The sequence below is a fragment of the Setaria viridis genome, chromosome 4 (genome assembly GCF_005286985.2).
Source record: "Setaria viridis chromosome 4, Setaria_viridis_v4.0, whole genome shotgun sequence".
Classification (NCBI taxonomy): domain Eukaryota; kingdom Viridiplantae; phylum Streptophyta; class Magnoliopsida; order Poales; family Poaceae; genus Setaria; species Setaria viridis.
Genome location: NC_048266.2, coordinates 33,088,520 through 33,101,444, shown reverse-complemented (window position 1 = coordinate 33,101,444; position 12,925 = coordinate 33,088,520). Strand labels below are relative to the sequence as shown.

Sequence of the window (12,925 nt, the reverse complement as noted above, 5' to 3'; positions counted from 1 at the left end):
CATGCTATTATTAAAAAAATATGAGGTAACCCTACGTTTGAATTAAATAACGTTAATTAAAAAATATAGTAAGATATGATTATAAATCATCTATACCTTGTACTATTGGTATACGACATAATAATTAATGTCTATACATATGATATGTATCACCATTTATAAGGATATAAAGTGATGGGAATATAGATTTCTATGCTAAAATTGTATCTCAAACTTAGGGTTCATTAAATAAATTCAAGCGCATACCTGATCCAAAGTGAAAAGTTAAATATTATAAATATGGATAGAAATATAATAGAGTAATTACTAACTAAAATATATCACAATTGGACGAAGATATTAAGTATATATCTATATAAGTATTGTGTTCGAATATTTAACAAACGAGAGGTAGCTTATGGTAATAGTTTTGTAGCAATGTAGTCTCTTTTTTTTTCATTGGAGACTCCGCATTAGTTCCCACGAGATAAGCTAGAAAAAAAGAGAGAAATTCTCATAAAAATTAAAAACATCAAACACCAATCCTGTAAACTCTAATAATCATAGTCATTGATCTATTATATTTTCTAAAAAGTTACCCACCATTGTCATTGTGAAAATATTCAAAAATGAGCTCTAAACCTATATCTAAATTACCGAGCTCAGATATTATAAAAAATAATCTAAAGTAACCCATAATCTTCATCCAATTTACTAATACACATCATTATAAAGCATAACTTAAAATGTCATTCTAAAATTTTATCTATATTACCCACGTATGTCATTATTAAAAATAACCTAAAGTAAACACCTAAATCTTAATCTAATTATCTTCAAGTCAAAAAGTAAACTAATATGTGATTCTAAATTATCTATTTATGTCATTGTTAATATAAAAATACTAAGTTAAAGTATATACACATGATGAGTGCCACCATTTAGACCATCTATATATGTATGTGCGGAATCGATGAAAAATATTGATTTGTATGCTAAACATAATGTATGGAGGATTGGAGGTGTGATACAAAATGGAAAAAGTATGAATATGGATGAGAAAGTGCATAGAGTAATTATTAATTAAAAGTCAATCACAACTGGACAAAGATAGGTATATATCTATATAAGTATTATGTTGAAGTATTGGAAAAATAAGAGAGTAGTAGGTAAAAAAAATTAATTATTAGCTAAGAGTTTAATTTCTAAATAATTTTCAAATGCAATAACTTCTAAAAATATTAGCCCGTGCGGGAGCACGGGTCGATGGACTAGTAATATCTAAAGAATTATGTGAGTGGCATGTGGATCATCCTTTAATAGTACGACTGAGCCTTCGCTACAATTGACTCTATGAAAATAGTACAGGCACTAGGTGCCTTCTCTATACTGCATAAATGTGAGACAAAATATATAAGTCATAGTAATAATCCTACTCCTAGTAGGATTCATCGCTCAGGTCCTTTAGAACTAGAAGTAGTCCTAAACTCCTAATAGCACCCCTTTCTCAAGTCATAGTCTACGTAGGATTTGAGTCACCATACAATATTTGTAACTAAGAAATGGTTGGTGGATTAGTCATATGGTGAGTTATGGTTGGCTACACGATTCTGGTGTTTCGGTGATAAATAGCATGCATCTGCCATCTCTCAGAGCTAAGGCAAGTTGACACTTGACACTCATCTTATCCTGGTAGACCTACGTCTGGCAAGATAAAAATGGCCAACAAAAGGAGTCAAGAACGCTATCCCATTCAATCTATCAAAATTGTGTAAATCATACACTATTAAGAAGAGGATGTGCCAGGAATCCACCATTCACCCAAGATCAGCCCTTATGACCAATTGGCAGTATTATCAGAAGATGCGCGTTCTGGTTCCACCCAACATACTTTAGACAAAGATGGCTTCCTCAAGAATCAAGCAATAGCTTGGATGGTAAATTGAGTTATTCTGGTAGCAGCAGCAACTGCGGTGTGACCAAGCTACTCACCAATGGGTGGCGAAGTGCTGCAAGACAATTGCATTGAACCATTACAGTGATATCCATATCTGAAGCAAAAAGGAAGAACAAAAACCATGTATGCAGTTCAGTTGTTACTAAAATATGTGCACAACTTGAGCGTTCAGGCATCCTTGTGCTATCCTCTATATCCACCCAAAATGTTGAAATAAGACATGTCAATCTCAGCGCAATACCAGGGATGGTTGTTCGTTTACTCATGCACCTTCCATCTCTCAAAGCTAAAGTTAACACTCATCATATCCCAATAGAACCTAGTCTGACAAGATAAAAACGGCTGACAAAAGAAATTAAGAACAACATCGTGTTCAATCTATCAAAACTGTGTAGGTCATACACTACTAGGAAGAGAAGGCGCCAGGAACCCATCACTCCCACAAAATCAGGCCCTGTTACCAACCGGCAGCACTACCAGAGGACACTTGCTCCAGTTTCGCCCAACAAACTTCAGCCAAAGATGAATTTATGAGGAACCAAGCAATAGCTTGGATGGTAAATTGAGTTGTTCTGTTAGCAGCAGGAACGACAGTGTGACCAAGCCACTCTCAAATGGGTACTGAAGTGCTGCAAAACAACTGCACTATAACTCTGTAAGTGAGATCCATTTCTGATTGCTCTCATTGGTTAGACATGGGTTAGGAGCATACAAGGAGCCCTTGCTATTCAGGTCCTCATCTAGTATCTACGGTTATGGGACTGACTGCTAGAGGTGCACCTCACGCTCAGGGTTCCGAACCGGTTCCCCTAGAAGTGGTCATCAGGTGGAAGATTTGGTTAGAGAGGAATAACGACAGAGTATTCAATGGAAAGGCGGCACCAGCGGTAAGTATGATCAAGGACATGGTAGAAGAAGAATGTTGCTCGATCATGGCAAGGAATGTTAGTTTGTCACCCCTGTTGTTCCCGAATGGCTAGTTTCCATTTATCCTTAGTGTTAGGTTGTTTCTATTTTATTTATTTGTAATTTTCTTTCCTTTGAGTTATGGTGTGAGGTCACGTGTGTTGTATTACCTATCTCTTCTTCTTAATAAAATGCTTGTTCCGCAAGTTCTCAAAAAAAAATATCCATTTCCAAAGTCAAGGACCGAGCCAATAGGGGGCTGGCATAGACCATTGCCCCCCTATGATCCAATTTTTCCATTGAAGTTTTTTAGATAGAGAAGTTAATTACATGTTTTAGTATTTGGACCCACGAAAATGCTTAATTGGGCCCCTCATATTCCAATCCTAGCTCCGATACTTTCCACTATCACTAACGATTTTTTTTATGAAACAAAAGTGGTTTGCACCCCTACTGGTTATATATTAAAAAGAGCAGTTACATATTACAAATAGTACATATCAACAAAGAAAGCAAAAAAGAAAGGAAAAGATTACAGAGCTTCTAGCCATTCAACAATCGATGCAAAATACTTCTTCTTTGCCCGATGGATAACCATTGCGAATTCATGCTTGGAAAGTTCTTTTACTGATGCCAATTCGATTTGTTGCTGCTTGAAAATGTAGCCATTGCGTGTCTGCCAAATACTCCACACCATTAGGATAATGATTTCCATGAAGAATGGCTTCTGAATTTGTTGCTTGAGGTCATCTAGGATTTGAAAAGGTGTCAGAATCTGAGGGATATGTAGAAGTAGTATTTGCCAACATTCTAAAGCAAAAGGACATCTGAGAAAAAGATGTTCAACCGATTCATCTTCTTTTGAGTCACATAAGACGCATGAGTAATCAGCAAGCTGCATTACTTTCCTCCTAAGAAACCCTCTTGTGTTGAGTCTATCTTTGATCAGAAGCCAAAAGAAAATCATGTGTTTCGTTTGACATGAACTTTTCCATATCCATTTGTGGGAATGATGGACATCTCTATGTCCTTTGATGGATTTATAGGCCTTCTGAGCACTATAGGTGGATGACCCCCAAATATAAGTCCAGGTGTTTGCAGATAAGGTTGAAATGACTAGTTGGAAGTTGGGGAGTAGGATCTGATATTGCTGATGGGATTCAACTGAAAAGGGTAAGTGGAAAAGATAGTGTGGCTGATTGGATGTGGCAGCCATGAACAAGGTGATGTTTTTGTTTTTTGCATAGGAATAGAGCTCAGGAAATTGGAGATTGAGTAGTGAAGGTCCCCAAAGGTCATCCGAAAGAAGTTTAGTCTTACCATTGCCTGGTTGAACAGCTGCAATACCCTTGAATTGATTAACTTGAGAATATCCCTCCACCAAAAAGATCCCTTTTTTACTGTCCCAGGCAGTTTTCCATTTGAATAATAATTGTCCCACACCAAATTGACCCAAGGTAGATTAGTATGATTGTAGAATTTATGAAGATTCTTCATGAGCAAAGCATCATTGTGAGCTGCCAAATCTATGACTCCCAAGCCTCCTTCTTCTTTTGGTAAGCATACCATGGGCCACGCTACTTTTGGTGGTTTTCTATTATTGAGGTCTGAGTTGCTCCAGAGATAGTGTTTTCGATATTTGTCCAGTTGCTTAATAACTACGGCGTGTAGTTTCATGGTGCACATCATGAAGGTTGGCAAAGTAGAGAAAATTGAATTAACTAGAGTGAGTTTACCTCTTGACAGAGCAAATTTGATGTTATGAGAAGCCTATTCTCACAGTTTTTTTGACGAAGGGCATGAAATCCTGCATAGACGGTTTTGCTAGGCCCAAGGGGAGCCCAAGATATGTGAATGGCAAGGTACTAGTGATACAAACCAGTGTTGATGATAATTCTGACACTTTTGCTTCAGGGACATTTATGGGCACCATTACAAACTTTGCAAAATTCACCTTAAGACCAGATGAGACTGCAAAAGCAACCAGAAGGTTCTTGAGCACATTTAGTTGAGGTTGGCAAGCTTCCATAACTATTAGAGTATCATCAGCATATTGGATAATTGGGAAGTCTTGACCTACATTATGTGGTAGGGGAAGGCTGAGCAGCCCTTGATCCTTAGCCTGATTCATGATGGTCTGTAGGAAATCAGATGCTAGAACAAAGAGAAGTGGAGAAAAGGAATCTCCTTTTCTAACTCCTCTTTTACAGTAGAAAACCTTGCCAGGGACTCCATTTAGGAGTATTGAGGATGTGACAGAATTAAAGATTGCATTCATCCATGACAGCTACTTTTCCCCAAAGCCTTTGTGTTTCATAATCTGCATCATGAACTCATGTTCAACCTTATCAAAAGCTTTTTCAAAGTCAAGCTTCAAAATGACTAACTCTTTTTTTAATTTATTGCATAGGTGAATATATTCGAATGACCAGGCCAGGCAGTCTTGGATGGTCCTTGTTTTGATGAATCCATGATGATTGAGATGAATGAGCTCCATTATCTTTAGCTAAAGTCTGTTTGCTAGAAGTTTTGTGATTATTTTCATAGAGCAATTGAGAAGTGAGATTGGCCTGAAGTTAGATACGGTGGAAGGAGAGCTCTTTTTTGGGATGAGGGTTACATATGAACCATTGATGCTTCTTGTACATATCTTACCTTAATAGAAATCCCATATGAGTTTATAAAAATCATTGCAGATTATTGTACATAGATTTCTTTAGGAAATCTATGTTAAAACCATCTGGACCTGGAGACTTGTCACTAGGCAGAGATTTAATGGCATTGTCAATTTCTTCTTTTGTGAATGGCAGCTCTAGGCTACTTAGATCCTCATGCATCAGAAGAGTGCACTTAAGTCAACATAATGCTACTGAATTCAGAAGTACCTAATCTGTCTTTGTATGAGCTCCACAATAGCTAAGCTTTACTTTCATGAGAGAAATGTTGTATACCTTCTGAATCTACCAATGAAGTGATAGAATTTTTGTTGAATTTGATAGTGGCATTGGCATGGAAGAACTTTGTGTTGCCATCTCCAAATTTTATTCTTTTGATCTTTCCCCTCTGTTGCCAATATATCTTCTGTTGATGCAGCAAAGAGATCAACTACTTATTTAGAATTTCTAGGAAATTCCACTCATGAATTGCCATGTCTCTGAACTCTTCTAGAATATAAAGAATTCAATAATAGGCTTGATGTTGGATATGGCTTGTGAGAGATTAGATACTGTTGCTCTCCAGGCTTTGAGAGGACTACAACCTTAGCTATATCAGTCTGATTAGTAGGTACATTCCACCCATGTTGGACAACAGAAAGGAACTGAGGGTGTTCCATCCAGAAGTTTTCAAATCTGAATATTTTTCCTTTAGGCACAACAGTATTGATAGTGATAACACAGGGGACATGATCAGATGTTTCCATTATTAGAAAATGAGCCAAAGTATTTGGATAGTTTAAAGACCAGGAAACAGATGAAAAGAACCAATCCAACCTTTCTAGAACAGGTGATTCTTGCTTGTTTGACCATGTGAATTGCCTCCCTTTTAGGGGAATTACTCGTACAGACAATTATGATTAATTACACCCCCACGCATCACCATTTCAATGCTAACGCATGGTACTGGAACACACCTCCAAGCCAAAAGGGTCGACGATAAATAGAAATGCATCGTCCATATCTCAACCCAAGAGATAAGTCGTCTATAAATAGCAACGCGGGAGAAAAGAGTTGCTAAGCCCAGAAAAAGCTAGGATCACATTTGAACCGTTAAAAAGGCGTAGGTTATGCACTGTTAGGAAGAGGAGGCGCCAGGAATCCACGCGACCGGGACATACGGCCATGAGAACACACAAGTACGACAAGCCTTGAGTATCCAATCACAGGATTGAAATCCTACGCTGGCTAATGCAAAGTGTTAAGTTGTCAAAGTCAAAAAAGTATGCAACAAAGTCTGATGAAGAAAACCGATAACACGAAGCGTGATTCATTGGAGCTATTACTGTCTTCACCGTATTGTGTGGATGGCATGAACACAACATCCCTCAACATCCAAAGAATTATGCGAGTGACATGCATGGGTCATGCTTTTACACTAGGACTGAGCCTCAACATCAAGAGGCAGGGTCAGGAGCTCGACACACTACATTTTCAGTATCATCGGCAATACTGCCTTATTAATTATATCTTTGGCACTACCACATTATTATATCTCGCCGCCAAAATTGACTCCCTACGAAAACAGCACAGGCACTAGGTCCCTTTCTCTATACTGCATAAGCTTAAGACGAGATGAGGCGATGTGCATCTGCTATTGGAAGATGCTGCTCACGGAACCATCACGATGAACATGCCAGATTGTTTCTGCTACAAGGTTTGCCATTGAAAGCACCGTGAGCTGAGGGAAGCATTTGTCTTCTGGCAGCAGGATGGAGTTTGTCACTATAACCTCCTCAAAGATGCCCCCGGAAAGCCTTTCAATTGCAGGAGGGCTGCAAAGCAACGGCGTTAGTATAAATATTCTTTTAAAGCACTAATTATGTGAGAATACACGGACAGCTTGTTCAAGCTGACATTTATAGCAACCTGCTACCTTCTGAAATAATTTTACTGTACATTACCTACCATAATCTGACAGTAAATTAACAATAGTCAAATTTAACCAAATTTTTGGCATTTGTCAAAAAACAAGATTTCTCTCAAGCACCTTCCTACACCAAAATACCAAGGATAACATACAGTGGCGGCCTCATATTCTTGAATACGTTGTCACAAATGGATGCTATTTTGGAGTGCACTCGAAGTAAATCTGGATTTAAGAGTGGCCCATGGCACATGCCACAATTTGTAGTTACCTACACAATTTGTCAATTTTACCTTAACAAAATGGCATCCACTGTACAACAGATCTACACTCGAGTACTCAACCATGCATGTGTAACATACATATTACTGAGACAACAGGAAGGTAAGAAAAGCTTGGTTTGGATAGTAAGGTTATTTGTACAATAGTTAAGAGAATGAGAGAAAAAAGTTATGCTTTTTTTTGTGAGGGCAGAAAATAAAAGCTAGGCTTGATGACTCTACTGAACAAATCGTTAGATTAGCTGCTAGCTCTGGCGGCCAGGTGCACCCCCCAAGAGTAGCAAAGTTAATATGACCTACAGATTTTAACCAGTGTCATGAACCTACTTTAAGAATAATATTAGGAAAAGGTCAACAATGAAGCATAACGTTGGTTATATTCTATGCCATAACAAAAGTACTAAAAGCAGAATGTTCGATATAGCCAACTAGCAAACCTGAAAACAGCATGTGTACAACAAGCATAGACAGCTTCAGCTCCCTCCTGTTTTAATAAAGCTGCAGCACTAGTGATTGTCCCTGGGTTTGGTTAATATCAAATGAGTGAGTATTGTAAGGGACAAATATGTATATACCAAAAAAAAAAGTTGGGAAAAAACAGATTGCCAACCTGCTGTGTCAATCATGTCATCAACCATGATAGCAACTTTCCCTTTCACGTCACCGATTAAGTGCATGACCTGCAGGGCATAGTCAGAACTCAGAAGTAGGATGCTCAAAAGTACAGTCCTTATGCAAGCCACTACAAGTGATTGTAGAGATCAACACATGTCAAAACAAGGATGACTGGGTCAAAACCGACAAAATACATAGATACATTAATGAAACGTTGGGTAATAACAACATTAACATTCAATTTTAGTATCTTATAAACTACTAATTTATGGTGAGTCATTATATTTGATCAAATTTGAACTCATGAAATTGAAAGGAAAAAAAGGTTTTGGGAAGTCCTATCCTGTTTCCAGGAAGTCGACAAAGAAATGGCACTGTGAAATTAAATTTACTTCAATTCAAAGGTTATCCATTCTCACCTCTGACATGTTGTGACCCTGTCTTCTTTTATCAACAATAGCTAAAGGAGCATCAAATAATTTTTTGGCGAATGCACGTGCTCTGACAACACCACCCACATCAGGAGAAACAACCACAAGATCTTCAGATATTGTCTTGCTGGCGAGGTAATCCAGAATCACAGGCTACATATAACAAAGATGACAATAATTAGCTATCAGCTCAAGATTTCAGCTATAGAGCTTCTTTACAAGGAGATGCAATACATAAACTCTGTAATATCACTTCTTCTGCTAATACTACCTGCCCATATATGTGATCCACAGGAATATCAAAGTACCCCAGCGCTTGTGTAGAATGAATATCACACACAATGACACGGTCACTTCCAGCTTCTGTAAGTAAATTTGCAGCAAGTTTGGCAGTAATGGCCTCACGCCCTTGAGCCTGCAAGACCAGAGAGAATGTCTCAGTTCAACAAAGGGGAGAATGGATCTTCAATTCAGGCTGTACAACTCCAATCCTCCCACTTAATATCTGGAGACCCTTAGTGGTACTAGTATTAAGTAATACACAAGTATAGGAAGTGGAAAAGGTCATGCATGATAGATGATTTAGCAGAATTAAGGAAGCTGGGGGGAAAGAAACTTTATTAAGATATATACAATAAATTTGAGGCACCAAAAAAGTTAGGGCACCAAGCAAGTTGCCAACTTTATTGCATGAAAATCAGCATCAGCAGACAACAATCCTTGACAAGTAGCTCAAATATTGAATCCAGTTTTGATGATGTTATCTTTACTTACATTTAGGCAGGAAACAAGTTGAAAAATAAGAAGCAATTCACTTCAAAACAATCTGTATTTTAGTTAAATTCTGAATCTGGACTTGATATAGACTAGAACTATAAATCACTGAATCACTTAGCTAATACCTTTCTGTCTGCTCTGGCATACCCAAAGTATGGGATGACAACAGTAATAGACCGTGCTGAAGCCCTCCGGCATGCATCAATCATGATGAAGAGCTCCATGAGGTTTTCGTTGACAGGAGAGCATGTTGGTTGGACCAAGAACACATCACATCCTCTCACGCTCTCTTGCAGTTGCACGTAAATTTCTCCATCGGCGAAGCCTTTGATGAGGATCTTGCCGAGGTCTACACCCAGGTAAGCAGCAATTTCCTAGAAGTAAATACAGAGAAAGGCATAAGTATTCAGTAGCACGTTCACAATCACCAATCAGTACCTTAACAACCATAGCGAATCAAACATAAAAATCTAGAAACCAAAAAACATGGACATGTAGTAAATTGGCTGTATTACATCTGAAAAGGTGCAAATCCCTTTCATATCTATTTTAGTAGTACTGTCACAAAAATCACTTTCGCAACCATAGTAGACGAAAGATACAAATCCATAAAGCATTGTACATTTTTTTTAAAAAAATATTCGCATTACAACTGCCAGGGGTAACATCCCTTTCACGTAAAGCACCAAATCAAGTGCAATTATGCAATAGTAAAAAACAAAATTATCAGGCACAGTGGCATTTGACGACTTAAAACCACTGTAGGAACAAGAAATCAAGCACCATATACAACTCCAGCCCCCAGGTTGCTTAATAAAAAAAAGCATATTTTCTTTCTGCGAGTACGGAACGGAGCCACCAGGGAGGAACAGAGCAGGCGAACCCACCTGGGAGAGCGAGCGGTTGGCCGTGCCGGAGAAGATCTTCATCCTGGAGTCCCGCGCGTCCCTTGGCAGCGCCGCGAGCCTGGCCTCCTGCGCGGGCGCCTTCGGCGTCCACACCGCGCTCCGCTGCTCGACCCCGCCCGTCCGCTTTCCCCCATCCACCGCGCGCAGCTGCTCGCTCCCGAGCACGCACCTCTGCGCAGATGGTAAGAAAATAAAACACAGCAAGACCTCACCAGTCAGGCACTCACAACGCGGGTGCCAACCTTAAAGCCCGTCACCCACTCCGCCCCACGAACGAGATGGAGGCTCACCGGCGAGCGGAAGCGCGGGGCGGCGGCGCGGAACGACGACGAGGAGTCGCCGCCGCGGCTGCGGCGCAGGGAGAGGAGCAGGGACGACGCGGTCCCCGGCGCGGCCGCGGTGGCCGCCATGGGGCAGGGAGGCGGCGCGCGCGGCTAGGGTTCTGAGAGTGCGGAGGGCGGCGGTAGGGTGCGCGCGTGGATGCGGGGGGGGAGGCGCGTCTCGGGCGGCGGCTGCCTCTCCTCTTTGGAGTGCGGGCGCTCGGGGTCGGGGGTGGCGGCGGCGATGGTGGCGGTCCTTTTTGTGTGTATGGATTCTTTTTCTGCGGTATTTTAATTGAGGTTAGGTGCGTGGCGCATTCGCGCTTTTGCGGAGTGATTCCGCTAATTTGGGCATATGGGTTGGGGTTTTATATATAATAATGGAAATATAATGATCTCTACTTTGCAGTCGCATCCAGTCATTTTGGGGTAATTGCGTTTGATGCCGTGAAGGGGATTGTAAATTGTAAGGGTTTGTTTGAAACCTAGAAGTTTTTTATAGGGGTCATTTGGGTTATAATGGGAAAAAAAGAGAAGTATGTGTGGTAGGTAGGACCTTGGTGGTGTTGGGATTTAAAGATGCAAGGTGGCTTGATCGATTTGAATTGTTCATGCGAACTAATGCGATCCACATTTTGATATTATGTTATGTTTTAGTATATATGTTTGTTTCAAAATCAAATATGGAGCGTTGGTAACCACTTGATACTATTTGATTATGGAAGGATCCAATTCTTGTACGGTCTTGATGTGAAAACTGGTATCGATTTGTTGCGTAAGCATCAAGTGAGCGCTTAGGTTAGGTTAGCAAATTTCAAAACTCTCCTAGCCAACCAAAGTAATATTGTGTCATCATGGAATATATGCCATGTTCTATTCTTGCCACTATTTAGGGTACTAAAGTGCTATTCTTGATACAATTGGGAACAATGTGTCGTTATTCGGATGTGCCCCTTCTCTTTCAAAAGTAAAATAAGTTCTAACTCCTTCCCTGATAAAATTATGTTCAAAATACATATCTTGCAAAATGTGAAGTACTATATCATATTAGTTTCATATAAGCCGGGGAGAAAAAAAAAGTTTGGTTGTAGAGGTATAAAGAAAAGGTTCCTTTGTTCCAAACAACATGAAACTTACTTGGCAGTTGACATGCAAGATCTTTAGATAGACACGATCTTAAAAATATCAAGGCAAACTTTGTTGCCCAAGCACGGCTGCAACTTAGCACCACGTAATTTTTTTGGCTCAGAGCATTAGGTTGGTGTCGAGTGTTTTTCAGATTTTATCCGGTTTAATCAATCACGTGAGTCAGATCACATCACACTAGTCGGGTCCAATCTGATCAAATCATGAAGCTGCATATGAGTTACGATGATCATAACCTTCTAACAAAAGAATACAACATATTAAGGGTCTGTTTGTTTAAGCTGCAGCTTTTAAGTTTTTCTTAAAAAACTTCTGCTAACTTTTTGCTTCTGAAAAGCCAACACTAGCTTTTAGAAGATGTATTTAGCTTTCTGAGATAAAAAAACTATGAAAATCTCATAAAATTGAGATTTCAAGCTTTCCATATAAACTTAATTTTTTTAGGTTTCCAGCTTTTCGGAAGCTACATGAGAAGATAACTGTTTGTTTGAGTTTCTGACTTTTCACGCTAAGAAGCTGATAGGAAGCTCAAACAAACACAACCTGAGACAGGAGTAATCCTAAATTTTCCAAATTCCTAACAAACCAGGGGGCGCAATTGGCAAAGTGCACTGAGCCTCAGTTGGCCCCACCTGCCAACGCCTGCACCGTCCGCCGCGTCCACCGGCGGAACCGTGTCCTTGTCCTACGCAAACCAACTTGCACGTCGGCCCCGGCACGCGCGGGCCCCGCGAGTCTGCCCCATCGCGTCGCGCGCCGGTCCGTATGGAACGACTTCCTCCGAGGGGGGCTTCGGTCTTTGGGTTGGGCCAGCGGCAGAATCTTGGCACGCCCACCGCGCGTTGCACGTGCCGCGCAAGGAGGGGCGACGGGGCAGCGCAGGGCAACACAGATCCAGCACGAGGAGCCCCAACCGGGCAACCCCAAGCCAAGAACGAAACGGCAACGGCCACCTACAACTTTTTTTACTCCGTTTTTTTTTACGGGGGCCTTTTGACTTTTTGCCGCCTTCTGGGATTTCACG

The 12,925-nt window shown here is 40.3% G+C and overlaps 1 protein-coding gene across 2 annotated transcripts; it reads right to left on the bottom strand.

Moving 5' to 3' along the window:
- Window positions 1–6,810: 6,810 nt before the first annotated feature.
- On the bottom strand, window positions 6,811–11,089 carry LOC117853800 (ribose-phosphate pyrophosphokinase 2, chloroplastic). Of its 2 annotated transcripts, none has more exons than XM_034736087.2 (8): window positions 10,678–11,089; window positions 10,415–10,606; window positions 9,653–9,901; window positions 9,022–9,165; window positions 8,739–8,903; window positions 8,315–8,384; window positions 8,142–8,223; window positions 6,811–7,331 (listed from the first exon to the last, which is right to left on the bottom strand). In XM_034736087.2, the coding sequence occupies exons 1-8, from the start codon at window positions 10,843–10,845 to the stop codon at window positions 7,151–7,153; spliced, it is 1,251 nt and encodes a 416-aa protein (XP_034591978.1). In that variant the 5' UTR covers window positions 10,846–11,089; the 3' UTR covers window positions 6,811–7,150. The 2 variants fall into 2 exon arrangements, with proteins under 2 accessions (XP_034591978.1, XP_034591979.1); XM_034736088.2 differs by having other exon boundaries at window positions 10,726–11,088.
- Between the last annotated feature and the right edge of the window lie 1,836 nt (window positions 11,090–12,925).

Bases quoted from the DNA above. Each gene is read 5' to 3' on its own strand.
- LOC117853800 (XM_034736087.2), bottom strand. From the start codon at position 10,845: ATGGCGGCCACCGCGGCCGCGCCGGGGACCGCGTCGTCCCTGCTCCTC. The intron at 9,166-9,652 runs GTATTAGCTAAG...CTGGTCTTGCAG, and splicing joins ATGCCAGAGCAGACAGAAAG to GCTCAAGGGCGTGAGGCCAT. The intron at 7,332-8,141 runs GTTTGCTAGTTG...GTTGCTTTGCAG, and splicing joins TGTACACATGCTGTTTTCAG to CCCTCCTGCAATTGAAAGGC.